Source organism: Pantherophis guttatus, chromosome 18 (assembly GCF_059756535.1).
Source record: "Pantherophis guttatus breed Tessera chromosome 18, ASM5975653v1, whole genome shotgun sequence".
Lineage (NCBI taxonomy): Eukaryota > Metazoa > Chordata > Lepidosauria > Squamata > Colubridae > Pantherophis > Pantherophis guttatus.
Window position 1 is genome coordinate 3,951,713 of NC_142080.1, and position 15,788 is coordinate 3,967,500.

At 46.0% G+C, this 15,788-nt stretch overlaps 1 protein-coding gene across 6 annotated transcripts in view; it reads left to right on the plus strand.

The window, feature by feature from the left end:
• Positions 1 to 596: 596 nt before the first annotated feature.
• PACS1 (phosphofurin acidic cluster sorting protein 1) overlaps positions 597 to 15,788 on the plus strand; it is a 73,046-nt gene continuing 57,854 nt past the window's right edge. For 2 of the 6 annotated variants that reach the window (XM_087881040.1, XM_060685089.2), the window contains exon 1: positions 695 to 1,183. In XM_087881040.1, coding sequence (XP_087737166.1) covers positions 819 to 1,183 — 365 coding nt within the window. In that variant the 5' untranslated portion in view covers positions 695 to 818. Of the gene's footprint in view, positions 1,184 to 13,814; positions 14,105 to 15,788 lie in introns of those variants that run through there. The other 4 variants (XM_087881053.1, XM_087881054.1, XM_087881043.1 and 1 more) reach the window with 3 other exon arrangements.

The window sequence follows — 15,788 nt, forward strand, 5'->3', positions numbered from 1 at the left end:
GCATCCTATCTAATCTCTCTGTTTCCATCCATCCATTTAATCTGTTTCTATCTATCCATCCATATCTATCTATCTATCTATCTATCTATCTAATCTTTATCTATCTATCCATCCATCCATCCAATTATCCATCCATCTAATCTCTGTTTCCAGCCATCCATTTAATCTCTGTTTCTATCTATATCCATCCATATCTATCTATCTATCTATCTATCTAATCTGTTTCTATCTATCCATCCATTCCATCCATCCAATTATCTGTCATCTTCTCTATCATCTCTCTATCCATCCATCCATCCATTTCTATCCCTTTCTTCTTTCTTTCCATCCATCCATCCACCCATCCTCCGTCATCTATCCATCTCCACGAAACCGTAACTTCCCCCCCCCCCCGCCGCCATCTCTCTCTCTCTCTAAGCGTCGGACGCAAAGGAGAACCACTCAGGCGGAGAGGCGGATCAAGCAGGAGAACCCGCCCTCGTGGGCGGGGATTTAAACAGCAACAACAATAACAACAAAAAAAAGATGACGGGCGTCCGGGGCTGGACCAATCGTCGCCGAGCGGGGGGGTGGGCGGTGAAGAAGAGAGGCTCCGCCTTTGGGGTGTTTTTTTTTTTTTCTCATTTCTTCTGCTCCTCTCTGCCCCGCCCACTAGCGGGTGTGTGTGGAAGCGACGCCTGGCGTGCGTGCGTGCGTGTGGGCGGGGCGCGCCGGGAGAAGGGGCGGGCTTTTCTGCGGGTCCGCGCGCCCGTCTGTCAGTCCAGCCGCGGCGCGGCTGAGGGAAAGGCGGAGGGTCCCGCGCGCGCGCGGCGGGCGCCATGGCGGAGCGAGGGGCGTCGGTGCTGGGCGGCCCCCGGGGCTCCGCGGCGGGCCCTTCGCTGCTCCAGCCGGCGCCTTGCGCCCCGGCTTCGGCTCCGCAGCCTTCGGCGGGGTCCCCGGCGCTAACCGGGACGGCTCAGCTGCTGGCCCCGCCGGCGGTGCCTCCGCCGCTGCCGCAGCCCTCGGCGTCGCCGCCGCCCCCGCAGCCCTCGGCGGGCCTGGGGGCTTCTTCGGCTCCCGGAGGAGGAGGAGGGGCGCCCCCTCCTCAGGCCCCGCCGGGCTCGACGGCCGGGGGTCGCCCCGTGCAGATGAACCTCTACGCCACCTGGGAGGTGGACCGGAGCTCCCCCAGCTGCGTGCCCAGGTGAGCGGCTCCGGGGTTTGGGTGGGGAGGGAGGGTCAGTTCCCATCCTCCGCAGCTGTCAAAGAGAACGCCAGGGGTGGGGAACCCACATCCCATCATCCCCAGCTCTTGAGAGAGCCCCTGGGGTGGGGGATCCACTTCCCATCATCCGCAGCTGTTAAAGAGAACGCCAGGGGTGGGGAACCCACTTCCCATCATCCCCAGCTCCAGAGGAGTCCCATCATCCGCAGCTGTTGAAAGAAGGCTGGGATTGTAAACTCACCTCCCATCATCCCCAGCTCTTGAGAGACCCCCTGGGGTGGGGGATCCACTTCCCATCATCCCCAGCTGTTAAAGAGAACTCCAGGGGTGGGGACCCACTTCCCATCATCCCCAGCTCCAGAGGAGTCCCATCATCCGCAGCTGTTGAAAGAAGGCTGGGATTGTAAACTCACCTCCCATCATCCTCAGCTCTTGAGAGACCCCCTGGGGTGGGGGATCCACTTCCCATCATCCCCAGCTGTTAAAGAGAACTCCAAGGGTGGGGACCCACCTCCCATCATCCCCAGCTCTTGAGAAACCCCTGGGGTGGGGGATCCACTTCCCAATCATCCCCAGCTCCAGAGGAGTCCCATCATCCGCAGCTGTTAAAGAGAACTCCAGGGGTGGGGAACCCACTTCCCATCATCCCCAGCTCCAGAGGAGTCCCATCATCCCCAGCTCTTGAGAGACCCCTGGGTTGGGGACCCACCTCCCATCATCCTCAGCTCTTGAGAGACCCCTGGGTTGGGGGCCAACCTCCCATCATCCCCAGCTCCAGAGGAGTCCATCATCCCCAGCTATTGAGACCTCTGGGGTGGGGGCCCACCTCCTATTATTCCCAGGTCTAGTGGACTTCTGGTGTGGGGCTCACCTCCCATCATCTCCAGATGTTAAAAGAACACTTGATGGCAGCTCACCTCCCATCATCCCCAGCTCTTGAGAGACCCCTAGGCTGGGGGCCCACTTCCCATCATCCCCAGCTCCAGAGGGCTCCATCATCCCCAGCTACTAAAAGAACACTGGGATGGTAAGCTCACCTCCCATTATCCCCAGCTGTCGAGAGACCTCAGGTGGAGGCTCACCTCCCATCATCCCCAGCTGCCCAGGGACCCCTGGGTGGAGACTCACCTGCCATCATTCCCACCTGCCCAAAGACCCTCTTAAGGGAGGGCAGCCCACCTCCCATCACCCCCAGCTACCAAAACACCCCACCTCCCGGGATGGGAACCCATCTTCCCCAGCCACTCCGCTCTCCTCATCCCCAGCCACCCAAAGACTTCCGGGAGGAGGGGGGGTTCCCACCTCCCATCATCCCCAACCACCGAAAGAACCCTAGGATGGTAACCCACCTCCCATCATCTCCCTCTGCCCAAAGACCCTTGGGCTGATGGACTTCTTCCCATCATCCCCAGCCACCTGGGGAAAAAAGCACCACCTCTTAATGGCCTATTTCTTTCTAGGAAAAGCCCCCACCCCCTTCATAGCCCCTCCCTCTTCCCTTGGCAACCCCCATCTAAGGAGTCGGATGGGGAGTGGTCCAGTTGATTAGCCCCTCCCCCTCTGCTTTGAAGTGGACATCCCATAAATTTGGGAGGAGGGGGGGGAGAGAAGAGGAGTGTAGGAAGATTTGAAAGGGGTGTTGATGATGGACAGGTGAAACATGGGTTTTTCTACGTCTGGATACGGTACAGTAACCGAAGGGACCTTGGAGGTCATCTAGTCCAGCCCTCTGCTCACACAGGAGATCCGTACTAGGGATTCGAACCACTGAACTGCCGACCTTTCTGATCGACAACGCTCGGCGTCTTAGCCCCTGAGCCATGGTGGGACAGATCTTGTGGCTTGAGAAGAAGGCTTATGATTCTTCCACTGTGTGGACGGCTCGGTCGTTCTGCGGTCATTGGTGGGGATGCTGGCTTGTGAATTCATTGGAGCCAGGTGGTCCTCATCTTACAACCCTTTGCCTTAGGCTCCGAAGTTACAACAGCACTGGGAAAAAAAAAGCGACATAGGACATAGTCCTCACGCTTACGTCCGTTGCGGCATCCTTGGACAATCCCGTGAGCCAAATTTGGGCACTTGGCAAAACTGACGTGTCTTTACGACGGTATTGCCACGTCCCGGGGTCGTTTCACCAGGAATCAAACTCAATTCAAGGAATAGCCTTTTGATTCATTTAACATTTAGCGCTTAACTGGCCCCCCAAAAAGCGGCAAAATTTATTTATTTATTTATTTATTTATTTACACAAATTTATATGCCGCCCTTCTCCCTAAGGACTCAGGGCGGCGAACACAGGTTAAAAACATACAATAATAAAAGGAAACGGAATTAAAACCAGTCTAAAACAGCGAGAATAAATAATAAAACCCAGGAATCAGATTGAGCGAAACTCTCTTAGCGGAGGAAATTCTGAATTCCATTGTGGTCGTAAGCCGAGGACTACCTCCAATCTGGTCAGTGGTCTCCCCATGCTTATTGTAAGGCCAATTGGGGTTACCCAAGAAGAACGTTGTCGTCCGTCCCCCCAAATCTCTCCCTCCTTCCCACAACATGATCTGAGTTACAGGTTGTTCAAATTTGAGGAGCATCGTACATCTCGGATACTACGCTGACGTTACCGTATACTCCCTGAGTGCAAAGTTATTGTGTGCTCAATCCGCCGCGTGGTTCCGGTGACGAGCACTTCCTCAGATTGAAGGGCCTCGGTGCCAACATGTTACTGAGAATTTCCTCTCTTGCTTTAAACCAACTTCCGACCAACATTGGCAGCTGGTGGAGCTACGTAGCCAATTTAACTAGTTTTGCTTGTTCCAATTTGAGGGTTCTTTTTGTCTTTTGTGCAAAAAAAATAATAATCAGAAAATCTGGTTTTGGTAGAATGGTGCCTTTTCTAAAAAATTTTCAAGAGGCAACTGGATTTTGTGGTTATTTTTTTTTCTTTTGAAGACATTTCGCTTCTCATCCGAGAAGCTTCTTCAGCTCTGACTGGATGGAGGGGAAGGGAAGGATTGATCTTCCTTGTAGACAGGTGGTCATTTGCATCCTTTTTTAGAGGGTCGTTGAGGCCACTTGGAGGTTTCTCTGTGTCCTCGGGGTCACCTGAGTGGTGCAAATGGGGTGGGGAGCTTTCTTGGAACTGCTGAAGGGACTGTTGTAGACTGGAGAGAGATGGTGTACATTGGGGAAACAAAACAGCCACTTCACAAATGCATGGCACAACACAACAGAACAAACCCATCAGATAAGATTCAGCAGCCCATCTGCATTTCAACTCTGACCGGATGGAGGAGAACGGAAGGATCTATACTCCTTGCAGACAGCTGGTCATTTGCATCCTTTGAGAACGTCGTTGAGGTTTGAAACTTGGAGGTTTACCTGTGTCCTCAGGATCACCTGAGTGGTGCAAATGATTCCTGTAGTCTGCAATTTTTTTTTTCTGGAAATCCGTTCCTACTCCCACCCCATTCAAAGGGTGCGTATCCCAGATCGCGTAGCTAAAAGTCTAAAAAACTGCGGACTACAGAAACCATTTGCCCCACTCAGGTGACCTCCGAGCACACAGAGAAACCTCCCAAGTGGCCTCAACGACCCTCTAAAAAGGATGCAAACGACCAGCTGCCTGCAAGGAAGATCAATCCTTCCGTTCCCCTCCATCCGATCAGAGCTGAAGAAGCTTCTGGGGACGAGAAGCGAAAAAAATAATAATATATAAAATGTGTTACAGAATGCAGAATCACAGAGTTCGAAGGGACCTCGGAGGTCTTCTAGTCCAACCCCCTGCTTAGGCAGGAAACCTTACACCGCTTCACCCAACCTCTTCTTAAAAGACGAGCTTTCCACCTCTGACCATCCCAGCATCCTCACCCGATCAAAATGTGGGTGCTTAGCAACCAGCTAAGCATTTACGAGGGTTGCAGCATCCGTCACTATTTGCGACGGACTAGGTGGCTCAGTGGCTAAGACAAGCGAGCTCGTCGATCAGAAAGGTCGGCAGTTCGGCGGTTTCGAATCCCTAGCACAGGTCTCCTGCGTGAGCAGGGGGTTGGACTAAATGACCTCCAAGGTCCCATCCAACTCAGTTACTGACTTTCCCAGCCGGCTTCCGACAAGGGGGGAAAGCCGGATTTGCTGAATCGACCATGTGATCCACTTAACAGCTGCTAAACGAGAACGGTCGTAAAAATCAGGCTCCACCGACTTAACCCACTGCCAGCAGCGGATATTCTGGGCCCCATTGTGGTCGTAAATTGAGGACTGCCTCTCTTTCTGTCGATGCAAAAGTAGCACAGCTTTTTCTCTCCCTATCGCAAAGAAGGAGGTTTATCTCTTAAGCGAAAGGATAAATATTTCTCTGGATGGTTGATGGAGTTGAAAAAGATAATTTTTTAAATCCTTCAGCCAAATACCCCTTTCGACTTATCAAGAGTCCTGCTTCCTTGGTCAATATTTTTCCCGCTAACAAGCACACTTCCAAAGGCTTTCTAATATCTCCAGTGTTGCGTTAATGTTGTTGATTTCTCGCTTGTATCTCCAGGGTGGCATTTCCCTTTTTCTTAACAACAAGGTCTGGGGCGGTTTATTAGATAATGTTTCTTTCTCTCTTTTTTTTTTTCTTCTTCCTTCCTGAAGCTCAGTTTCACTTGTCAAAAAGCTAATTTTACTTTTGATTTATTTATTATTATTATAATTTACTTGATTCATTAAACCTGAAACTCAAGTCAACTGAACATTCAAAAATGCATCACATATACCATTGACTGGTGCTAATGGTTGATAGGGGTTGCTGCCAGCGTCCTAGGGACCAACCAAGTACCTCCTTAAGATGTACGATGTTCCGAGTAGCGCAGTTTTTTTGCGTGTGATTGCAAGAAGTTGCAATTTGCTGATGTATCTTATAAAATTCTTGGACATGGTACCGAGTGCCCCGATGACAATGGGTATCACTCTCACATGTTTCACCCATAGCCGTGTAGTTTCGATGGCCAGGGTCGCGATATTTCTTGATTTTTTTTCCCCAGTTCTTTTTCTTCGACTCTGGCATCTCCTGGTACCGCGATGTCAATAAATTGTACGGTTCGGTTTTCGACAACTGTGATATCTGGCGTGTTGTGTTCCAAGTGACGATCCGTCTGTATTCGAAAGTCCCACAAGATCTTCACCTTCTCGTTTTCTATAACTTTTTCCACTTTATGTTCCCATGACTTTCTGGATATTTTTTGGATATTATTATTATTATTATTATTATTATTATTATTATTATTATTATTATTATTATTATTATTTAATCTTTAGTGAGATTCACAGCCTTTGAGGCTGGTTAATAGCTCAGCAGCTCGAGTCCTAACCAAGGGCCTAGGAACTGTTAAGGTTTACTGTTAATATTATTATTATTATTATTATTATTATTATTATTATTATTATTATTATTATTATTATTAGTTAATCTTTAGTGAGATTCACAGCCTTTGAGGCTGGTTAATAGCTCAGCAGCTCGAGTCCTAACCAAGGACCTAGGAACTGTTAAGGTATCGTCGGAGGATGTAAGCTGTTCCGAGTAAGGTGGTTTTTTGTAGAGTCAAAATGTTCAAGTCCGGCAAATTTAGAATTTCTAAATAGCGGGGTAGCCCTTTGGGTATTGTTCCAAGGGCTCCAATTACAATCGGGACAACACACGATTTCTTCTTCTTCTTCTTCTTCTTCTTCTTCTTCTTCTTCTTCTTCTTCTTCTTCTTCTTCTTCTTCTTCTTCTTCTTCTTCTTCTTCTTCCTCCTCTTCCTCTTCCTCTTCCTCTTCTTCTTCTTCTTCTTATTATTACTATTTTGTCGGTCTGAAATGTCCACTCCGTTTGAACTCAGGATCCTCGTTTGTTCACCAGAGGAAAGAAGAGCTTTTAACTACAGGACTGTATTTTCAAATAGCTTTTTGAAAGCAGGGAAGGTATAAATCTCCGGCAGACTTTAGCCGAAATCCATTTTAAGTGCAAGGCCTCTTCTTCCTTCAGGAAAATAAAAAAAACAAATCTTGGACATTAGGACTCTATCATGTTTCCTCCTTCTAAATTTAGATTGGAGGGTGGGGAAAACATCCTGTATTTACAGTTTATATATATATATATATAAAATTCCTTACAGTTTCTGCCAGACCTTTTAATCGCCCAGCCTCGTCGATTAGCATCAGGGGTTGTTTCTTAAGATGACCTTGGCCATTGCCAGAGTGTGACTTTTTAAAAAGTAAAATAAATCGATTATTTGAACGCGTAACGTATATCCGTGGACAACGGATGTATCCTTGGTGAAGAACGGTAGACGTGATTTTTGCAGTCAAAAGTGATCCTTATTATGAGACGGCCTATATATATCCGGGGTGGGCCGAGTCTTCTTATCTCCTGCAGAGCAGAAAATATTAGTTTTAAGAAGCAGAAGGTGTGATCTGCATTTCGGTGCCATGTTTACTTGGGAGAATTAAACATGGTTGTGTGTTTTTCTGGGGTTTTGTTTGTTTTTTTAAAGTGGTTGGGGGAGTTGACACAACTTCTGCTTTTCCGCAGCCCCTGCAGTTGTTCACCTCTGTGTAACAGCTGATTTGTAGCCCAGCTTGCAACCTAAATTTACGTCGGCCTCTCTCAAAGCAAGGAGAGGAATTTAGTTTCCTGCCGCAGAGGAAGTTAACTGAACAGAACGTCTTCCCGTTCCTCCAGAATTCTTGCGGGCCCCCGTGTTTTATTTTTATAACGCCCGTCGTTTGGCATGTGGGTAATTTGCCAAAATAGCCAAAAAAAAAAAAACAACCCCTCCATTTTTTTGTTTTGTGCTTCGCCTCTTCCCCACCCACTCCGAGAAGAAATAATTATGCCGTTCAATATGCAATATGAGCGATTGGCACCGTCTACCCCGAAATTCCTTCTATGTAAAGCAAATAAAAATGCTTCGAGACAAAAGGGAGCGTATATCGAGAGACACTTTTGAAGCAGATGGCTGCTAGTGCAATTTTGTCCACATATATATATATATGGGGCTGCTTGTTAAATTTTATGCCCTTTTAGGGAATATTGCTCAGAATTAGCACACATGCGTATATCTATATCTATATATCTAATCTATATATCTTTATATCTATCTATCTATCTAATCTATTTTCCTATCCATCCATCCAATCACCACCCACCCGTCTGTCTGTGTCTGTCTGTTTATCTATCTATCTATCTATCTATCTATCTATCTATCTATCTATCTATCTATCTATCTATCTAATCTATTTTCCTATCCATCCATCCATCCATCCACTCACCCACCCGTCTGTCTGTGTCTGTCTGTCTATCTAATTATTTTCCTGCCCATCCATCCATCCATCTAATCTCTCTGTTTCTATCTATCTATCCATCCATCCATATCTATCTGTCTGTCTATCTGTCTATCTATCTATCATCTACAGTATATCTATCTATCTAATTTACCTAGAAGCATGTACTAAAAACTCATCTATCATCTCTTCATATATATCTATCATCTCTCCATCCCTATCTATCTATCTATCTATCTATCTATCTATCTATCTATCTATCTATCTATCTAATCTATCTAATCTATTTTCCTATCCATCCATCCACTCACCCACCCGTCTGTCTGTGTCTGTTTATCTATCTATCTATCTATCTATCTATCTATCTATCTATCTATCTATCTAATCTATTTTCCTATCCATCCATCCATCCACTCACCCACCCACCCGTCTGTCTGTGTCTGTCTGTCTATCTAATTATTTTCCTGTCCATCCATCCATCCATCTAATCTCTCTGTTTCTATCTATCTATCCATCCATCCATATCTTTCTATCTATCTATCTATCTGTATATATGTATGTATTCTCAATAAATATAAGCCCACATTTTATTCCTCCTTCCTCTTTTGTTTCTGTCTGCTAGGTATAAAAATATTTCAGTCACGTGTATTTTCTGCTTGGTTTTTTCTTAAAACGACCAATTCGGTAGCTTCAGCAGGTAGAAAGGCAGGTTCTGCCAATGCTTATCCATCAGTGTCAGCAAATAACTTTTCTGGCCCTATTTACAGGCGGGAGTCCTGTAAACAGAATGGCTGCGTTTCGTGCAGCGCTGGTTTCCTTAACCACGTTTTGTGACGTCTTAACCATGGTTTTATTTTATTTTTTTTGGTGACCTCAGACCCGGAGGACGTTTGAATGCCAATCGATGTGCATCGTCCCTTTTTTCAAGTTTAAAAATCCCACCTTGTTCCTGATTTTCTTGGTTAGCCTCGTTCTGATCGGGCACCGGCACGTCCGGATATGTTTGCCTTTTTATTTTATTAGATAATTGGTCTAGCTCATTAGCGATGCTGTTCGCTTCGCTCCTGCTGTTTTGCATTTTGCTCGGTTGCAACAGAACATTCATATTGGGATTTCTGGATCGTTGTGTCATTTCTGGCTATCTCCAGAAAACATTCCTTTTTTGTGCCAAACGTATCCCAATTCTCACATGCCGAAAATCCTTCTGTGCTTTTGTTTTGTTTAAAAAAAAAGTCCTTTTAGCATTTCCTGTTGATACCTGCTTGCTAAATTTCTTCCTCTTTTGTTGGCGCAAAAGAATTCATTTCTCAAAGATACTGCTATAATACTTTGCTTATCCTGATGTACATTTTTTTAAAACCTGGAGCTGAAAGGCTCAAATCTTTTATCGGATGAATGAGCAGTTTAATGGGAAACTTCTGCATTTCAATACTCTCCCGTGGCTGCATATAACTTTGATGCTGGTCGAGGACTCTGTTTTCTAATCCAGTGGTTCATCACTTAGTGATGAATCTTAGTGATTAGGGATTCCAGTGAAATGTTATTTTTTTTATTTATTTATTTATTTTATTGAATTTGTATACCGCCCTACTCCTGAAGGACTCAGGGCGGTGAACAGCCATAGAATGAAACATATAAATACAAAATTTAAAATAGACTAAAACGAATTAAATAATTTGGCTGAACAAATTTAAAACCCCGATAATTTGAAACCAAATTTAAAATTTCCATTTAAAAAGGGGAAAGACTTAGGTCAGGCTGGCTTGATGAAATAGGAAAGTCTTGAGCACGCGACGGAAGGTACGCAGATCCGGGATCCTCCGTATCTCCGGGGGGAGCTCGTTCCAGATAGTAGGTGCCCCCACAGAGAAGGCTCTCCCCCTGGCAGCCGCCAGTCGACATTGTTTGGCCGACGGCACCCGGAGGAGCCCCTCCCTATGAGAGCGTACTGGTCGGTGGGAGGCTATTGGTGGTAGCAGGCGGTCCTGTAAATAACCAGGTCCTAAGCCATGGAGCTCTCTAAAGGTGATAACCAAAACCTTGAAGCGCACTCGGAAGAGTTTTGATTTAAATCTTAAGATAAGTCTTGGGGGGGCATCCGTGGCCACAAAAGGCATTTAAAGGGCATCCTTGGGGAAGAAAGGGTTAAGAACCATGGCCCTAGTCCAAGGCTGGGCTGCGGGGGTTCGCAGGGGTTCGGGAAAACCCCTGTGCAGTTCGGAGAACCCCCCCCCAAATCCCACTCCTGGCTGGCCCCACCCACCCTTCCCAGGAGTCCCCACGCGGCCCGTTTTGGATGCAGGTAAGTGCAAGGTGCTCAGGGAGGGCGAAAAACGGGTTTCTGGCCTCCAGAGGGCCTCCGGAGCCTGGGGAGGCCAATTTCGCCCTGGTTCGCCCTGGACAACCCTGGTTCGAGACCCGAGTGCTGCGCAGTGAGTGAGCTCCCGTTCCTTGCTCCAGCTCCTCCCACCTTAGCAGTCCAAAAGCAGGCAAATGCGAGCAGATAAATAGGTATCACTTCGGCGGGAAGGTAACAGCGTTTGTGTGCCTTTGGCATATAGGCAGCCCGGGTTCGAGACCCGAGCTCCGTGCAATGGATGAGCTCCCGTTCCTTCCTCCAGCTCCTCCCACCTTAGCAGTCCAAAAGCAGGCAAACGCGAGTAGATAAATAGGTACCACTTCGGCGGGAAGGTAACAGCATTCGTGCGCTTTTGGCATATAGGCATGCTGGCCACATGACCACGGAAATTGCCTTCGGACAACGCTGGTTCCCTCGGCTAAGAAACAGAATTGAGCAGCCTGCTGTAGAGTTGAATCCATTCTGGATGGTGAGCTAAACTGTCTCTGCATTTGCAAAGTAATTCTGTTTTAATGGACATTCAAGGAAACCTTTCCCAGTAAAAGAATTTTGCAGGAAACCGAAGAAGAAGAAAAAAAATCCAGTTGTCCAGGCCTTCCCAGCTTCTATCGGCCGCTGAGACAAATTTTCTAGCTGTTCCCTTTCCCAAATTTATTCTTTCTTTAAAAAAAGGTAACCTGCTTTTTCCAGCATCTGCTCGTTGGTGTCTTGGGAAGAAGTCCCATCTGGACATCTTCCTCTTTGTGGGACCTCATGCTGTGAACTAAAACGAGATTTCTGCCGGTGACATAAGGAAAAGGCAACCCCTCGGATGATCGCTCCGGCGTTTATCCGCCCCTTGTCCAAGTCCATGTCTTTTTTCTTTTTTTCTTTTTTTCTTTTTTTGAGATGCGTGGAAACGTTAACAAGCAAAAATAATTTCTGGTTTAGAAGAGAGGCCATCTTGAATGCTTTCGTTTCCCTGCTCCCAAAACGAGAAGACGTAGCTCAAATCGCTCCCAAAATAATTTTTAAAAAAAAAAAAAAAAAATCCAGCCTTTTAAACTCTCCGTTCCATCTGTTGTTTTTTTAACGCGGTGTTAAAAATAAAAGCCTTTTTGCCACCTAAAAATAAACCCATTAGTTAATCATTTCAAGCTCTCGGGCCCCATTGATGAATTTTGCGCTCCTGTTAAACACGAACACGGGGGACGCGATGGATCGGCGGCTAAGACGCCGAGTGTGTCGATCAGCAAGGTCGGCGGTTCGGCGGTTTGAAACCCCAGCGCCGCGTATAACGGGGTGAGCTCCCGTTACTCGTCCCAGCTTCTGTCAACCTAGCAGTTCGAAAGCCCGTAAAAAATGCAAGTAGAAAAATAGGGACCCCCTTTGGTGGGAAGGGAACAGCGTTTTCTGTGCACTTTTGGCGTTTAGTCATGCCGGCCACATGACCACGGAGACGTCTTCGGACAGCGCTGGCTCTTCGGCTTTGAAACGGAGATGAGCAGCGCCCCCTAGAGTCGGGAACGACTAGCACATCTGTGCGAGGGGAACCTTTACCTTTACTAACACGTACATTTTCAGGGAGCACGGCTTACTGTCTTGTTCTACTTTGATAACTTTTCCAGATGTTTACCTGAATAACATTTTCTCTTTATCATGTAGGAATGCTAGAGTGATAATTGAATTTAGTGATAAGCGCTTGATCGTAAAAAGACACAATTTGGAGGTGAGAAAAATGGCTCGCCTTCGACAAAAGGATGGTCATGGTTCCCTTGTTTTGCTTTTTTTAAATAATGAGTAACACTTAAGAATTGTTCATTGTGGTACAATTCCGATGACGGGCAAACATTTTCTTCACGAACGCGATTGTAAATCCGATTTTCTTGCTGTTGGAAAGCTGTCGTTATAAACGACTCCAAGGTAAAACACAATATCGAATTAAGTTTGAACCGTGTAGCAGTCCCTGCTTACAAACACTGAGCTGTCTGTGTCTCTAACGTAAAAAAATGAGCTTCCCCTCCCCCCTCTGGCTTTCTGAAGTTTTCTTCGTTGAACGCGAGCGTAAATCAGATTTTTGTCTCTGAGGTGAAAATCTCCCTTTTTGGAGATTTTCAAAATGGGAATGCTAAAATGAACACCGTGGCCATTTTAAGAAGCTCTTGCAGGTAACAGGTTGTCATCGACTTACAACCATTCATTTAGTGACCGTTTTGAAGTGACGATGGCACTGAAAAAAAGGTGACTTGTAACCGTATTTTCACACTGATGACCGTTTTAGCCACATGGCCACATAAAATTCGGATGCTTGGCAACCAAGACTCCTATTTACAATGGTCGCAAAGTCCCGGGGTTACGTGATCCTCTTTTACGCCCTTCCAAGTCTGTGAGGAAGCCAGATTCGCTTAACAACCTTAACGAATGCAGTGATTCACTTAACAACCGTGGCAAGAACGATCGTAAAATGAGGGCTTTTGTGGACAGTTAGTTCTCGACTTACAACCGTTCGTTTAGTGACTGTTCAAAGTTACGACGGCACTGAAAAATGGGACTTGTGACCGTTTTTCACACTTATGACCGTTTTAGCATCCCCATGGCCGCATAATCAAAATTCAGACGCTTGGCAACTGGCTCACATTTATGACGGTCACGTGATCCCCTTTTGCGACCGTCCGACAAGCAAAGTCAACGGGGAATGCCAGATTCCCTGAACAACTGCAGCGATTCATTTAACAACCGTGGCAAGGAAGGTCGTAAAACAGGACGGAAACTCACTCGACAGATGTCTCCCTTAGCGAGAGGTATTTGGGGGCTCCGTTGTGGTCGTCAGTCGAGGACTAAGTGTGGCGTGTCAGCCTGGGAAAGGCGAAGAGGCGACCCATCGTTTAAGCTCTTGAAATTACAGACGCCTCCGCCCTAAAGCCTGTGGGGTATTTTTTTAATTAAAACCCTTTAAAAGTTTTAAACTCAGAAAGTTTCGGGAGCTTAAGATCAGGCAGGATTGTGCAGCTCTCGGAAAGGAATCCCAGCTGCCTGCCACTTACGATAGCTAGTCCTTGACTTACGACCACAACGGAGCCCCGAATGTCCGTCGCTAAGCGAGAAAGTTGTGAAGTGAATGTTGTCCCGTTTTATCAACCCTTTCCGGCCACCGTTGAGGGGAAGAGAGCAAGGGAGATAAAAGAAGGGAAGGAAGAAGGAAGGAGAAGGGCTGACATCAGACGCAGCTTCTGACTATAACCAGACAGAAAAAAAATGTGGTAAGAGGGAGCCACGCTTTTCTCTTGCAAGCCAAGGTTGTTTTTGCAAATGGCTTTTGTAACAGTTGTGATGCTGGTTGCAACATTGCTACAACATGTTTCAGGAGCATTTTATTTTGGCAGGCAGGCAGGAGTTGTTGGTGTTAATATTTAGAGGGCGGGGGGGGAGGAAGAATACAATTTATTCTTGTGGAACTGACTCACACTTACAACTGATGCAGTTTCCCGGGGATCGTGTCATCCCCTTTTGCAACCTTCAAGTCAACGAGGAAGTCAAATTCACTTAACAACCATCTTACTAACTTCAACGAATGCAGCGATTCCCTTAACAACCATGGCAAGAAGGATCGTAAAACGAGTCCAAAACTCACTTAATCATTGGCTCGGTCAGTAAGGGGAAATTTTGAGCTCCATCGTGGTCGCAAATTGAAAACTAACTGTGTTTCTGTAGGTTTTCAGAATGGAAACGGTTAAACGAATATACAGGCTGTCTTTAAGAAACCTCGTGTCTTTTTTTTTTCATGTCTAAAAGCACTTCATTTGGTAGCTACTTTTTGGAAGAAGAAGCATTTAGAGAGTTTGAATATTCACTTTGTGGTTTTTCTTTGCGGGAACCTCAAATGCAGATAAGAACCTATCATTCAAATAGTTTGGTCTGTTGCGATAAAGAAATGCTATTTGACCCTTTAAAAAGATGAATTTTTTGCGGACAGGCATTTAAACTGGAACTTCACCCTCGAATATCGACAAAGGTATCTTTAGCACATATATTAAATTCGACTAAGTGATGTAAGCTGCGTTTTCTGGAAAAGGGATTGCCCTTGGGGCTCTTTTGAGAGTTTGCTTAAAGAGAGATTCCTTAAAACAAATTGAACTTTTAATGGAATCTCGGTTTGGCCAAATGAAGACTTTATAGGCTAGCAATTAATGTAAACACAATGATTTTTTGATGACTTTACTTATATACGTAATACTATTTTCCCAATTTCTACCTCTTTTTTCGACTTAATAGCCACCGTATTAAGTATTTTGTATCTATCCATCATTTCTGGGTTGATGCATGACATCAGTGGGGTTGTGCATTCAGTTTTCCTGGGTGTGTACGTATAAATTGCACAAGGACCGGGGGGAAAAAACGGTGTCATTTTGTGATCAACACGAAAATTGGGACATCTGCCCGGAATTCCGTTTTCCTGGTGTCAGTTACGGGAATATTAGCAAATGTTATGATTAGGAGCACATTGTGCTTATGCTGAAGGTTTTTGCAAACGGCAGAAAAATAAGAATTAAATAACAGCACGTCGGCAGAATTGGCAAGCCCAAACTGGCTTTGGCTGGCTAGGCTAACATTAAGTGGTTTTTTTTAAAAAAAAAAATCAGGATAATGAATTGGAAAGGGGACCCAAAGGTGTTTTTTTTTTCCAAGAGGCAACTGGATTTTCTGGGTTTTTTTCTTTGAAGACGTTTCGCTTCTCCAAGAAGCTTCTTCAGTTCTTTTAAGAGGAAACCGGACTTTGTTTTTCTTTGAAGACGTTTCGCTTCTCCTCCAAGAAGCTTCTTCAACTCTTTCAAGAGGCAAAATGGACTTTGTTTTTCTTTGAAGACCTTTCGCTTCTCTTCCAAGAAGCTTCTTCAACTCTTTCAAGAGGCAACATGGACTCTTGCATGCACGACCCTCTGCACT